Source organism: Condylostylus longicornis, unplaced genomic scaffold, assembly GCF_029603195.1.
Source record: "Condylostylus longicornis isolate FDR11 unplaced genomic scaffold, ASM2960319v2 ptg000018l, whole genome shotgun sequence".
Taxonomy (NCBI): Eukaryota; Metazoa; Arthropoda; class Insecta; order Diptera; family Dolichopodidae; genus Condylostylus; species Condylostylus longicornis.
In genome coordinates this window covers 12,144,396-12,160,515 of record NW_026577987.1, presented here as the reverse complement: position 1 = coordinate 12,160,515, position 16,120 = coordinate 12,144,396, and the positions used below count along the sequence as shown (strand labels likewise).

Genomic DNA, 16,120 nt, shown 5'->3' with positions numbered 1-16,120 from the left:
AACAAAACTATGTAAATGCTGTTTTTTTACAAATATTGCATTTTATCATATTTGTTATACACAATTTATAAGAAAATTTTAATTGAACGCTATTATTATTTTAAGTTTAATTGTTGAATTAAGTACTGAAGATATTAGTAATTAAAATTTTAATAAAAATAAAAAGTTTGTAATAATTTTTTATTATGAATTTTTAAAGTTAAAAAAAGATGTGATTATTCTTGAGCTGGAGGAGTTTGAATTATCGAACACGTTCCATGTTAAGATCTAAGTTAGAACTGAATTTTCGAAAATCCCCTTAATTTACTAATTGTTCGAGCTTAAAATTTAAAATTAGAATATAAAGAAAGTTAAATAAAATCACAAATAACTTATATAATATATAATAAGAATAATAATTTATTTAAGCATAATTTTTATATTTTTAATATAAGTTTTTGATAATCAACTCAAAATAAATATTATTATATAATATAGTAACATTACTTTACAGTGATTTCCATTCTTTATTCTTAAAAACACTATTCTACTTTGTTCTCAACATTTTGTTTTTTAAAATAACTAATAACATCGTTAATTTGTTAACTAGTTTGCTTTAAAAGTTTTGTATTTTTTTTTTTGTAATTTATACAATATTATTAATTTATATACATAAAATATTAATTTTAATATTATAATGAAATTATTAATTTTATTATATGCATGTATTTTGAATATGGACGGTTTATAGATCATAGAATTTTGTTTTTAATTTTGAATCTTCTTATAGTCTAAGATTTTAATTCTAGTTCAGGGGTGCCATATAGGTAAATCATATTTATTTTAATTTTTCTATTTAATTTTTTTATAAATATCTACAAATAATTTCTGTATATAGAATATAGAAATTAATTATAATTTACATAATCAAATTAATTATAATTTTTAACAATAGTAAGTTAAAAAAGGGAAACTTCTTAATTGTTTAATTTTCATTATTATATAAAGTTACCATTCTGGCAAATAAATTATGGCTGAATTTAATATTTAATTTCTGTGTACATATTTGTTAATTTTTTGTAATTATTATTAAAATTTGTGTTCAACCATAAAACTTCATAGACTGAAATTGTTATTTAATTACTTAAAATATTTAATACAATAATTTATTTTCAAATTTAATTTGTAAAAGTAACAATTTCTTAAAACAAATAAATTTACTACAATTTTATATTTTTATTTTGCTTGCATTTCTGCCCTAAATTACAGATGTTCTTTCTTCATTATTTCGTTTATCATAATTGTTGTCCTGTAGACTTTCATCACCTTGTTGATAATTTAAAGCAATAGCACTACTTTCTCCTAATGGTGCAGCATTTAAAACTAAATTTTCAACAGAACGAGATGATTTACAACGAAGTGATGAAGAACGTAGAGCATGATCAACAACACGTGTTGCTAATGCTGATGCACTTCTCTCGTGTCGATTTGTGCGTAACACTTGAGCAACATCTGATGCAGAAAATGGTAATATATTTAATCTATTTGTAGATGTAGTTGAACCAGTTGTTTGCTCAGCTGAATTTGGTCTATTACTATTGTTGTGCGTTTGATTACGATTTATTATTTCAATATTTGTGTCAGTAAAACGGCGTCGTTGACGTTCAAGTGAAGATAAATTTCGATTTGTATTGCTATTATAAAGTACACGTGGTCCAATTTCAATATTATCATTCTCGATGCCACTCAAACCTGCCGGATCAGTTAATACAGTTGAATATTCTGGTGGTAAATGATTTTCAATAGTTGGTGATGTATGAAGTATGGGACGAGTACGGCTTGATTCTCCAAGAATTCTGTAAAAATTAGTAATGTTGAAAAAATTTTGGCAATTAATTTAATTTATTTTTTTTAGTATATATTTATATTTGATAATTGATTGAATTAAAATATGATTACTTACCGTCGTACACTTCTTCGTATACTTTGTCTAAATATTTTGGCTAGTCGAGCACCAGTTGCTGTAGTATATGATGGTGGCGGAGTATATTTTGGAGGAGCATCATCCTGAACATTTTGTGACTCTATACTTGCACTACCATTATTATTTGTATTTGAAATGGCAGTAGATTGACCGGATGTAGGTCGATTAATAACTGGTCGCGGTCTTCTATTGGGTGCTGGTGATTGATTTGGTCGATAAAGATTTTGTATTCTCTGTTCAATTAAAATTAATTTATTTAAATAATTATCATTAAGAATTTTTAATGTAAATTAAGAACTTACATCTAATATATCTGGTGGACCTTTGTTTAAATAACGATAAATCTGTACTATTGCTGCTAATGGTACAATTAGTAAAAATCCAACTTGAACAAGTCCACCAACTTTCCTTGCCCAAAAATTAAAATATGATTTACCACGCCAATAATAAAATTGATTTGAACCAGACACTTTATATTGTATAATAGCTAATGAAACTAAACCTATCGGTAATAAAACATTCCATGATAAAGCTAAAAATGCTGACATAGAACCAGCCATTTTCAGATCGTTCACTAGTAAATCTCCATTATATGGGCGACCCCGTATTAAGAACACACCAAAAATTTCAGCAGTCCATAAAATAGGCAACCACCAAGCACCACCAATAACTAGATCTAAATAATGTATTATTGACAAGCCCATTTCAGTTGCAAATGGTATTCCCAATAACAAACCAGTAACACAACTTAGTAGTACTGAACTTGAAGAATTTCCAAGAGCACTTGAAATTGGTTTCCAAATTGCGCACAATTGAGCTAAACCGAAAAATAGAAAAGCTAAAAACCCTAAAACTGTGAATGCCGATGATATTTGATCTTGAGCAACTGCGACAACTGCTGGAAATAATTCCGTACACAATCGTAAAGGTTCATAACCACTTTCACGCAGCTGTGAGGCCGATGACTGCCGGCGATATGTTTCACCCAAAACTGATGAATAGTGTGGTATCCATTTCATTGGAACTGAATTGGGAGAGTTTTGATTTTTTTGATTGAATAAGAATAAATATGAATCCATGTTTTCTAAAAAGGAGAAAAATTACTGAATGACAAAAATTTTATTGAAAAATTCCAAAAAAAGCTTACCATAAGAACCTGGTAAATAAAAATAATCATAGTTTTGAAGAATTTGTATACAAGCATATCCAAACACTGCTGCTAAACTTAATCCAAAAAGCGTTAAAAGTACAACAATTATAGCATCGCGACGTAATATTGTTTTACTAATATCCTTTTCATTTGATCTACTTGTAATGGAAATAACTGAAGGACTTAACAACACCCATGTAAGGAATGTCTCTTGAGCCGCTGCTATCCACGTTTTCGAATTAACAAGGAATGCTTCAAAATCTGAAGCTGAGAATATGTTCTGCAAAAAAAAAATAAAGGGTTTTACTAAAAATTTTAGAAACAAGAATACTATATAAATACCTGGACTGAAGAAAAATCTATTATGTATAATAATTGGCATGTAACTATAAAAAATAAGACTAGAGGTATTACAGTTAAACTTAAAACAATTTTTCCAAATGACTTTAATCCTTTACATAATATTATAAAAACTAATGCCCATATTATTGCCAAATTAAACGCCAGCTAGAAATAAATTGAAGAAAAAATTTATCGTAAATTTCGGTTTTTGACATTGAAAATTATAATTATGAAATATTACAAGAATAAAAACAATTCACACCCAATTCACCTGAAATCTAACACCTCCAGTCTCTATTCGTCTGCCTAAACCAAGTTGCCATCTTTGTAAAACAATACCATTAAAATAATCAGCAATTGTTTCAGTTAAATTAGTTGTTGTAAAATTTGTTGATTGCCTTCGATATATGTAGAATGCTTCTTGCCATCTATAATATTCATCTTTTTTGGCAAATGAATCGCGAAAATATACTAAAATCCATGCTAAACTTATTGTCGAATATAAAGCTATGACACATTGTGCTAAACATAGTGATATACCGATACCACGACAAATTGGGCTTATTTTCCACATAGAAACTGGTCCACTACGAATTTTCGAACCAAGGCACATTTGTAACCAAAACATAGGTATACCAAAAATTATAGAAAGTATAAGGAACTGTATTAGGAAATTACCACCATAATGCACAGTTTGAACTGAGAATCTTGAAATATTGAATAGACCTAAAGTGCAGCATAGTAACGCTAATATACGACTAAAACTATGTGGCCAAAATGCGTTGATTCCAGTATTCGTGTGTAATTGAAAATTTAAATCAGGATCTAATGGAGATGTACGTGCAGCAGACGATGTTCCATTTGTAGTAGCATTACTGGCTTGTGTGTGATGACGATCTTCTTCAGAATTTGTATGGTTCTCAGTATTTGTTGAATTTAGAGAACTTGAACCAGTACTTGATATAATTGAAACTGGACTAGGATTTCTAGATGAACCAATAGAGCTAGCTTCAGATCCAATAAATCTCGATTGTTGATGTTGTTGGGAATTAGTATCTTGTGAATTTCTATTTCTATTATTACTTTCAACTGAAGAAGGTGCTGCAATAATGCCAGATAAGGGTGATGCAATGTTTTGTACTTGTCTTCGACCAGATGTTATTGCTGCTGGTGCACTTACTGGTCGATCATGATTAACAATAATTCGTTGTCCTGTATTTGTAGTTTCTGTTGTTATTGAAAGAATTCGTGGATGTCCTTCTGCCCGTCTACCAAGTTGTCTTGGTCTTTGCGGTTGCTGATATGGTTGTTGTGATTCAAGTTGCTGTTGTTGTTGTTCAATTAAATTTAAATTTTCTCTATTTCTAGTGGCACCTATATTATCGTTATTGTTTATATTGGAGTAGTCTTGTAAAGTTGCATTATTTAGAATATCGTGTACTAAATCTAAATTATTTAAATTATCTAATGGTTGCGTTTGTATTTGCTGTTGATGCCTACAATCATTATGCGATAAGGTTCGTCGAATATCAGAAAAACTCACATCATCATTTATTGAAGAATTCATATATCGATGATTTGGAGTTGAATTTGTTGATAAATCAGATTTTGCAATTGTTGTTGTTTCATTCAAATTATCCATTATATTATCAATTTGAATATGTTGCTGCTGTCTATCTCTTATTAATGAATTATTTAAATTATTTTCTAAATCAATATTGTTATTATTATTTGAAATTGTTAAGGAACTGGAAGGAGCTGCTGGTGGTGGTGGAAGAAATGGTAAAGGAAGTGAAGTTTGACAATTATCAGGAAGATTAATTAAAGAAGTTTTACGCATCGAATTTCTACGCCATGTTTTCCTAGAGTTAATTGTAGGTGAATTAGGTGGAGAATCTAAAATTTAAAAGAAAAAAAATATTATTAAAAATTGTAAGAAAAATTTTATTAAAAATATTTTCGATTATTTTTAAAGAAATAAGACCAAAAATATTCGCACTATTAATCTAATGAATTCTTTCCAATAAATAATTGTTAAAAATTCAATGTGTATAACATTACTAATTTTAGAACATTTTTGGTAAAACGTTAATTTGAAACGTAAACTGTTTTGAATAATAATACAGAATAGAACAAAAAAGATTTGTTTTACCAAATTCCGTTTCTAAGACAACATTCATTTGACTATACAAAAAAAAAAATTCTTGCAAAGGTTAAATTCTATACAGATAAATTCTATCTATATTATTAATGTTATTGTGGTTTAGTATTTCCATAATGACCATTATATAGTTTAATAGTTTATGATACCTGACCACAATTGCCTATGTATGAATGTACAATTTTAACTGCATAGCAGGCAAAATAAAAATTCATTTTTTATTCAAAGATAAAAGTAGAATAAAAAATCAATTTTTTGTAAGTTGTGAACTCTATAGCAATGTTTTAATAAAGTAATCGAAATGGTCAGTATGCAATAAAGAAAACCTAGTTTTGTTACAACATTAGGATATTTAAAGGATTCCAGTTTATACGTAAATTAATTAATAATATTGTAGTAACAAATTGAAAAATAAAATGCAAATTCATTTATTGGTAATTTTTGTATTTCAATCTTTAATTTTCTTGTATTCTAGAATGCAAATGGCAAAAAGAGACTACCCTTTTAAAAAAAAAATCTTTTTATTTTCAACTATATTTTAAATTTTTTTTTTGTTCTTTTGTTGTCTGCTTTTAATTTTTTAGTTTATTCTTCAATTTCCTACTGGAATTCTTCAATTATGACGATTAAAGCGGAGCGAACAATTTAAATTATAAACTGGGTTAGCAGTGCTATTCAAAACAATAAAATTGAGTTGGTGAGAAAATTTTTTTTTTTGATTTATTACAAAATAAAAGGGAAACGACGTGGAAATTCAACTTCTGTTCATGTCTTATATTAAATAATATGATATTATTGTAATGTTGTTTGAATAAAATTGAAAAAAAAACAGACTTAATAACTGTATATGTAATTATGCCGAATTTTTGATATTGGTACGTCTGTTCGTCTTGTATAGTTTAAAAAAAATGTTTAACAAATTTAGAACGTTTGCTTTTATGTATGGTACTTTCACAGAATGTCATTGGCGCAAAATTTTTAAAGGCTATGAATTGCAATATTTTTTGGTGCTAGTGTCAGGAATTTTTGTTTTTATACCCTGCACTTCGTGAAGGGTATATTAACTTTGGTATGGAGTTTGTAACTACTTGAAGGAGTCATCTGCGGTATGGAGATATATATACATATATTCTTGCTCAGCGTAAAATTCTGCGTCGATTTAGACATGTCCATCTGTCCGTCCGTCCGATCGCACGATAACTCAAAAACGAATAATGCAATCGACACCAAACTTTCACAAGTTTTTTCTTTTGTGCCAAGGGCGAGCCCTATTGTTATCGGACTAATTCGGACAACGGGTTCGGGTAGCTGCCATACAACTCAAGAGTTTATTTTAATAGCTCCCATACAAGTCCAAAAGTTTAAATATTTGGAAAAATAAAGTCAGATTCATGAAACTTGGCAGTTGTGTGTCCAGTTATAAATCAGACATATCCGTGAAATTTCTATAGAATGGTTTCACAGGTTTGAGTAATTGCTATACAACAACGAAAGGTGCAGGGTATAATTCAATCGGTTTATACCGACTGAAACGTTTTTACTTGTTTAAATTTTTGTTTTTTCTTTTAGCATTTATTCATATGCTACTGCATTTACAAGAACTAATTGTAAAAAAATTGTAAGTACTAAAAAAGTATTATGTGTACTAATTGTCCTACATTATATAAGACTTAATATTGTAATAAGTAAGTCTTGCAGTTTGCATTTCAGTATTCATTATAGGACTGATTCTATCTTATGTTATATTATTGTTGCACAGGTAAATTAAATTTGCCTTACAAATTCCCATTACGTAAATTTTAGTTAAATATGAAATTGGTTGTTGTATCAGTTATAGAAATCAATTGTCCCGCTTGAAGTATTGTTTTTAATCTGTACTACTTGGGAGAAATCAAAATTTTCTTAATACGTAAAGTATCAAATAAAATATTATCCTTGTGCTTTGTTAGCTAAATTGTAAATAAGTACCGTATTACTGCAATTTCGATTTAAATAAATTTCATTTTTATTTAATTAAATATATTCAAAAATATATAATAGTTACTAAAATTGTGCTGAATGTGCTTAAAATTTCTTTTATTCATGAAAAATATTTTGAATGAAAAGCCCCTCAATTATTGTATATTAATTTACTTTCATTTATGAATCTTATTAAAAAACACTGTCACGATTGTAAAGTTTTGTTGTTTTCAATGTTTCTATTGTTTTATTACCAATAGTAATGGAAAATAAGTATGTATGTATGTACTTATTAAAAATTATCTATTGTACTTTCTTATGTTAAATGAGAGAATACTAGACTACTGTATGTATGTATATATGTATATAGGTGGGAAAAAAGATTTGTGATTAGATTAAGCGGACAGTTTGTTTTATGGAATTTTTAACATATACGAGTACATATGAATGTATGTTGATGAAATTATTTTACTATATTTTTGTTTGTTCTTCATTTCTTTCTAGAGTTCTAATTTCTATTGTTTATTTATTTAGCTATTAACTTTGTAAGTAAGTATTGGTACATACGAGTAAATTGTCTTTATAATACTTATGTTAAGTAAAACATATTTTTCTCAGCAATTATTTTGTTCTAAATTTTATAACTTCGAATTTTTAAGGTTACAAAATTTAAAATTTGTGATTTTTTAAAAATGTTTGACGCTCATAACAACATTTTGATTATAGGAAAATTTTTTATAGTTTAAAATTTTTATTGAGGTTTTACGATATCATTTTTAATACAATTCATGCAAGTTTTCAATTGTTTTGATTCAGTTGAGTTCAATTGTTCAGTAGATAATATAAGGGGCCAAAAATTCAAATTTTAGAAATTTCAAGAGGCAATAACGTAAAAGGGGATGGAGATTTCCTTGTAACAAAATAAACGAATATTTATTAGTGTCTAAAAGCTGTTAAAATATCAGGCTACAACAACCTGGGGCCTAAAAAAAAACGGCATCAAAAATTAGAATAACAACGGATTTTAGGTAACGGTAAATTTGAAAAGTTATTTTGATTTTTTTAAGTTTAACTATAGTATAGGAGAAGAAAGCCACTGCTTTTATCCGTTTGCAAAATTTGAAAAATGCTTACGGGTTCACTGCAATAAATAGTTAAAAAATAGCATTTTTAGAGTTTTGGGGGGGGGGGAAATAGGTAAAATATGTCTTCTACGGAAATAAGTTTCTAGTAAAGATATACGCACATATTAAATTTCCGCTTTCTATCTTTAAGATTTAGAAGTTTTGTAAACATACCAACGGACGGACGGACAGACAGAGTAAGTTTAATAAGCAATTTTTTTAAAAAAATTTTTGGAAAAGTGCTTAAAAGGAATTTGAATTTATAAGTTAATAATATTTTTAATATTAATAGAGTTTTCTTACACCAAATTAAGGTTGTTGTGCCCTGTATATCACAGAAATTTACAAAAAAATTGCTTAATGGATATTTGAATAAAAATAATTTTAAGTAGTATAGTGCAGTTTCATCCGCGTCTTGCAAATTAAAAATTTATGATATTCAAAATTTAAAACCTTCCATTTTAGAATTCTATGATTTATGACTGTTATTGTCTATTTGTGTTTTTTAACTTTAGTGTTCCTAATATTTCGAAAAGGATCCGAGCGTCTTAAACTACTGCTCTAAACTTTCAACTACCTTTATTATCTAATACGAAATTTATTAAAATTTATCAAATAATTATTTTATTTGAAAAAATTATTAAAAAAACCAGTAAATTAGTAAAAAGTAATTAGTTCAAGACGAACAATAAAAATTTAAAAATCCAAAATTTGCACATACTTCCAATAGCTCTATTAGCGTGAGAAATTTAATTTTTGTATTAATTTTTAAATTTGTACTCTTTTTTTTTTTAGTTTTCAATTGAATTGCATGATTTATTTTTAAGAAATTGTTATAGGTACATCCGGGTTAGATTTAATTATCAATAAAAATTTTCGAATGCAAAAATTAATTTTTTTTTTCGAAAACATCATGCAATTTGATATCTATATTTTCTTGTAGCACACAAAGAATTAAAAAAAAAAATTAAGAAAAATTTCTTTTATCAATTTTAAATATCGAATTATTAGACTGAGAACGATGTCTAGTTTTTTTTTTAAACAATAAATTAACAATAATATATTTAGTGATACAGGGTGTGCGTGACTCGATGATACAACTTCGAAGCAGGCTCATCATTTTTATTTTTTCAATGATTCATGCTCGTTACATTCCGAAATTTTTGTATGAAACCAATGTTCGGTATCGAAATAAACGTCAGAATAGAAGCTTGTACGTATTTTGCAAACTAAAAAGGTCTTTGACACCGACGATACATCGCAGAAGAGGAATTTCATGAGCTTCAAAATGACTTCGTAAAGTTGACTCTACCAGTTATATTTCCCGAATTGTAAGGAAAATGTGAAAATCGGATACTTTCAGAGGAGATACTTGAAAAGGAGATATTTTTTCTTGCTAGTCTGGCCTCATTCTATTATCTTGCTTCGGCATAACCATCGTGTCTCAGGTACCCTGTATAAATATGGAAAAACAATTATTACAACTGCATAATAAATAAAAGAAAATGTTAAACTCTTGAATGAAATTGCATTTAAATGCAATAAAATTGAATGCGGCATTAAAATTTTAAGGAAAAATATACAAAAAAAAAAAAAACTTGAATATAATTTTTACTTTCTGTAACATCTAATTTAGCTATTCTAATTTGGCATGTTGAAATTAACTAACAAAAATAAAAATAAGAAAATAATGAAAAAATAATCAAAAGACATGATAGATAAAAATTTATTTGAACATTAAGAAAGCGTGAAATCGTTTACAAGTTTTTGCTTTTAAATCGGTCGAAAATTTGTAATTTTTTTTTTTTAAATTTTTTAAATTTTTCGTTTTTCTTCAAATGATGAGCACTATACTTTATATTGTAATATTTTTATAAGAAATAGCAACATAAAAGTCTTTAGTAGAGGTTTTTTGCTAACATTTTATAACGAAATTTTCGCGCGCATTTGAAAACAGAAAATACTAAAAGAAAAAGTGATTTCCTAACTCTTTGCTTCATTTAATTATAAAGAAAAACTTGCATAGAAAAAAAAATTGCTAATTAATAGTATGTACTGGGGAGCTATGTAGTATGAACAGGGTACTGCTGTCCATAGTAGTTGGTTGTGACTGTAATTTCATTTTAAAATGTTTGTATACTTTTTCGAAAGAGGGACTTTTTATCTTGAAATAATCCCCATTTACCTTCATTTACTATTAAGAAAGAACTGGTTGGAAAATTATGGAAAAGGATAATTTTTATTTGTTATGTGCCTTCAACATTTATTTTTAATTTTATTTAATTAATTTAATTATTTTTTTTTTTCAAATTTCAAATAAGGCGTCATTATCTTTGATCACTTTTAGTTACGAGTACTTAGTTGTTAGTCAAACAAAATTATCGAAATCGTTTCTGTTCATCTGAAAGTAGCAGAAATAATAGAACCGAAGGTTTTAAAATGTGGCTGTACCACAAAATTTTGAAAATTTCTTGAATGGACAGGGTCTTCAACATCGAAGTGCTGAGAAGAATAAACAAAGAGCATGAGCTACTTACCACCATTAAACGCCGAAAAACAGCACACATCGAACTTGGTATGAGAAACTCACAACTATTACAAATTTCATGGCTGAGGAGTAATATAAATTGAACTGGTTTGAGACCAAGAAAGATATAAAGAAATTGTTAATAAGACCGCCATCATTTGGAAACGAAGAAGATTTTTCTGCCTGTTCATTTTAAAAATAATAATTTAGATCGAACTATTGGAATTCATAATTTGAATATTTAATCGCACATATTGTAGCATTGCCGAATAATTTAAATTTTCTTTGAAAAAACAACTATAATTCACATTTACTGAATATAAATGGGTTAAACAATGCTTTGGTATACAACAGAAAAAAATGTTATCTAAATTTAATAATCAATCCGAATTCTGATCTCTAATTCATTCAGTTCATTTCAGATTCATATCTGATCTTGGTGTTATATTGAAAGACGCATTATGCCATCGTTTACTGAATTACTAAACAGTTATTTTCACAATCACTTAAAAGTTTTTGCATCTCTTAAATATTGTAATTTTCTATTTAAATAGAATAGTAATATTGAAATATTAAAATATTCAAATTATTCTCCAAAATGCATAAAAAGGTTATTTCTTATACAATGTAATCCTATTTTAAACTATATTGTTATGTAAATTTTGACTTTATATACCGCAGAAAATAATATTTAATAAAAAAGTTAAACCATCATTATTGTTATATGAATGTGTGTATACGTTACTTACCATTCTTTGAACGATCACATAAATTGGATTGTGCTGCATTATTTGAAAATTGTTTCGTTTCAATTGAATCATTTTGTTTTAATTTCACTTTTGCAATCTTATGTCTTAAACCAGCTATTGTATTCCTTAAGATATGACCACGTTGTAATAATTCAATTTTACGATCTATTGTCATGAATTTCTTATTTTTATTCCTACTATTATAATTATAATCAATACTAATAAGATCATCATCATTATTATTATCGTTTGTATTATTAGGACTTCCATTTGATGATGAAAATTGTCTTCTTAGTAATTTTTTTGGTAATGTTTTTGATCTTTTTAATGTTTCTTGATTACAATATAATATATTATCATCATCATCCATCCATTCGATGTTATCATTTAAATAATCATCTTCTGATGAATCACGATATAATTTTGGTGTTTGTCGATCAATTTCATCCAAATATTCATCTAATTCAAATAGGCATTCTTCAATTTTTTCAGTTGTTGTTTCACTTTGTATTGGTGATCCTTTACCATCATCTAATAATAATAAATTGTTATGATTATCTTGATTTTTATTATTAAAATCAAATTCGAATTTATTATTATAAACTAATTCATCATCATCTGATGAAGATGTTGTTATTTCTGTATTTGCTAAAATTTCATCTAATTCATTTAATATATTAAAAGCTTCAGTTGTTAAAGAAGCATATTGTTGTTGCTGTTGTTGTGATTGTAATTGCAAATTAACGGAATTATCATTGTAATTATTCTCTATTGTATCATCATTGCAATTAATTGGATTTTTATTATTATTTGTATTAGTACTTATAATAGAAGGTGTTGTAATAGGAATACTAGATGCTGATGAAATATTATTTTCAAGTTCATTATCATTCATTTTCAAATTTAAATTTTGTTTATTTGTTAAATTTGCGACATTTGCATTTTTATCACGTTTCATTGTACAATATGATGGATGAATAATTGTTAAATCATTATTGTTCGTTAACCTATTCAACTGATTATTATTATTTGTTCTATAATTTGATGAATTTCTTTTACGATCCAATGATTGCGATTTCAGATGATTTTTTGATAAATGATTTGATTTTAAAATCGAATTTTTTTCATATTTTTTCAATTCATTTAAACGATTTTCAAGTTTTTGTAATAGACAATTATTATTAATAATTTTCGATGAGACTTTTGTTTGCAATTGTAATGCTTTTTGTTGTTCTTCTTTTCGCTGATGACTACTACTGAGTTTATCATTATCTATTGATTTTAAAGAATTTTCTCCATTTAAACTATTATTTAATAAAAATTCATTTCTATTGGCAGTATTATCTTCATAATCATCATCTTCAGTTAAATCATAACAATCACAGGCATTTTTTAATGATTCAGTTGAAAGATTATTTGATAAACCATAATTTGATGTTAAAGTTGAAATAGAAATTGAATTTTTTAATTCATCAGCCATTAAATCAATTTTAGATTCTTTTAATTTATGATAAGGTAAATTTGTTATTGAATTTGATGATGATGATAAATCACAATAACTATTACTATTATTGATATTATGATGATGATGATAATTATTTGATGACGATGATGATGATGATGGTGCTATCATTTGTTTTAATTTTTTACTCATAGTACAATAACTTAACAAATCTAATGGACTTTTTGTATGTTGATCCGTTAATGGATATATTGATGATGTTGTTGTTTGTTCATCAGATGATGATGATGAATCTTGTACTGGATATGGTAATTTAACTACATTTTTGTCGTTATCTATAGAAGAGAAATTATAGAAAAATATTACTTAATGTTTAATATTTTAATTAAATATTTTTTTGTTTTGCTAATAGAGAAATATCATACATTTCTATTGATCTAACTTTTTCAATATCTGAAGCACCCGCAAAGGATGAAATACGAAAAAAATTATAAAATAATGTAATAATTTTGATTTTCAATTACAATTTCCAATTCTGAATTAGGTAGTCTTCAATGAATTTGAAGAATGATTTAAAATGTAAAATCATGTTTTTTAAAGAAATTGGTATTAATCACGTACGAACTCTTCACTCCGATTAAATTTGCTATTTAAAAGTTGCAAAAAAATCTTTGCTTTAATCCGGGAAATCAGTAAATTATTTAAAGATTAAGTAGAAGTAGATTAGATACATGGGTAAAGGTTTAGAGAAGGTAAAGGAAAGTTACATAAGTAAAGGTTTGATAACGTATAAAAGAAGAAAGTTATTTTTGGTATATATTTGCTCTAAAAAGGCTCATAACTGCCTAAGGTACACAAAAATTTGTAATACATTAAACGTGGATAAATATTTTGATTTTATACTTTTAAAAAATTTCAACACTTAAGATTTTTGTTAAAATAGCAATGTTTTCACTTGTTCTTATGAAAATGGAAAATTAAAGTTTATAAATCAGTCCAGTTCATTCTTTTAAATAGAAAATTGAAATTTTAAAGCGTAGTAGATTCTAGCTAAAAGTTTATAATTTTATAGAACAAATTTTTCGCTTCGAATAGTTTGTAAAAGTCGTGAAATACAAATTTTCTCAACACTTACTGTACTTAAATATAAGTCATTTGTATAGCTCTATAATGAGATTGCACGACGATATTCTGTTTTTAAGAGTCTATGTATTGCAAGTCACAACAAAATGTCTATTCTTTTTTGTAACCAATTTCTTAACATTATAACCTTCATCGAATTTTTATATAGCATAAATATGTACCACTGTAAATATAACAAGGACACAGTTCAATATACCTTTGGCGCTTTAACTAAATTAATTATAGTGATCAGATATCTATGCTAAGAATAAAATTAAAATTTTAAAATTGCTCCCAAGCCCAATACGAGTATGCTTAATATTGTTTTTAATTTTTTAAAAATAAAAATTATTTGAAGAGAAAAATCCTATTTAGAATTAAGAGAATAAGAATTAAGCCTTAAACTTCGGCACAAGTTGAATTTATTTTTTTTGAAATAAACACATAATGAGAAAAATGAAAAAAAAAATCTTATTTACCTTTTAATCTTAAAAATGCTGTTGAACAATAAATTTCTTTATTTTCATTATTATAGTCACTATCACGATTATTATTGTCATAATCAACAATAGTATTATTAGTTGTATTACTATTATTGCTACTATATAAATTAAGATTTTCACTTTTTCTTACATCATTTTGGTCAAATTCATGTTGATCTTCTCTTTTTATTTGACTCAACATTGTGGATTCTTTTTTGGTATTATCTAAAAGTTTTAAATTATCTGCGTAATCATCGCTATCGGTTTTATTATCATCATAACAATTTTGATCACTATATTGATTATTATCATTTATTTTAGAAGAATTTTCAAATTCTTCCTGATGGTTTCTTCTTATTTTCGTTTGACAATTTGAAATTTTTTTATCCTTAAATTTTAAATTATTATTTGATAAATTTTGTTGTTGTTTTTGTGGTAAATGTTGTTTTTGTATATGATGCATTTGTTGTCTTTCTTGTTGTGATGATGATGTTGTTGATATTGGTGGTCTTAAAGTACAATAAATTTCTAATCTTGAATTATCATTTAAATTGCTATTATTATTATTGTTAAATTTATTTAATTCACGACTATGACTAAAATTATCATCGGCACCTGATATATTTTTATTAATTACAATTAAATTATTTTTATTATTGTTATCACAAATATTTAAATTAGATGAAAATAATTGTGTTGATTGAATATTATTTAAATTATTTGTTGATGATGATATTGAAGATGATGATGATGATGATGATTGTATTAATATTGGTCTCATATTAATAAGCTTCCATAGCAGTTAATATTATAATTATTAATAATGTGTGCAATTTGTATGTTGTGTAAAGCAATTATGATTTAATTTTATAATTTTGATTTTATAGTCTCAGTATATTTGGTATATTTTATTAATTGTAATCAAATTGGTGATACAGCTGAGTGAATCAAATGGTTTAGTTTGTTTTAAAAAAAATATTTTCGCTTTATTTTGTTGTAATTGTAAACTTTTGAATAATATGATTAAATATTCAATTAAATTAAATTATATATTTTATTTGAATTAAATTTTAGAAAGT

At 26.1% G+C, this 16,120-nt stretch overlaps 1 protein-coding gene across 1 annotated transcript; it reads right to left on the bottom strand.

The window, feature by feature from the left end:
• Positions 1–525: 525 nt before the first annotated feature.
• On the bottom strand, positions 526–15,873 carry LOC129606303 (putative uncharacterized protein DDB_G0282133). Its single transcript, XM_055516555.1, has 9 exons — positions 15,039–15,873; positions 11,976–13,772; positions 4,578–5,351; positions 3,727–4,505; positions 3,456–3,620; positions 3,111–3,393; positions 2,266–3,047; positions 1,943–2,196; positions 526–1,835 (listed from the first exon to the last, which is right to left on the bottom strand). Exons 1-9 carry the CDS (start codon positions 15,820–15,822, stop codon positions 1,238–1,240), a joined length of 6,216 nt encoding a protein of 2,071 aa, XP_055372530.1. The 5' UTR covers positions 15,823–15,873; the 3' UTR covers positions 526–1,237.
• Positions 15,874–16,120: the final 247 nt, after the last annotated feature.

Coding starts and splice junctions, on each gene's coding strand:
- LOC129606303 (XM_055516555.1), bottom strand. CDS start 15,822: ATGAGACCAATATTAATACAATCATCATCATCATCATCATCTTCAATA. Junction 4,506..4,577: donor AGTACAAAACATTGCATCAC/CCTTATCTGGCA, acceptor CACAAGATACTA/ATTCCCAACAACATCAACAA. Junction 3,048..3,110: donor TTATTTACCAGGTTCTTATG/GTAAGCTTTTTT, acceptor TCTCCTTTTTAG/AAAACATGGATTCATATTTA.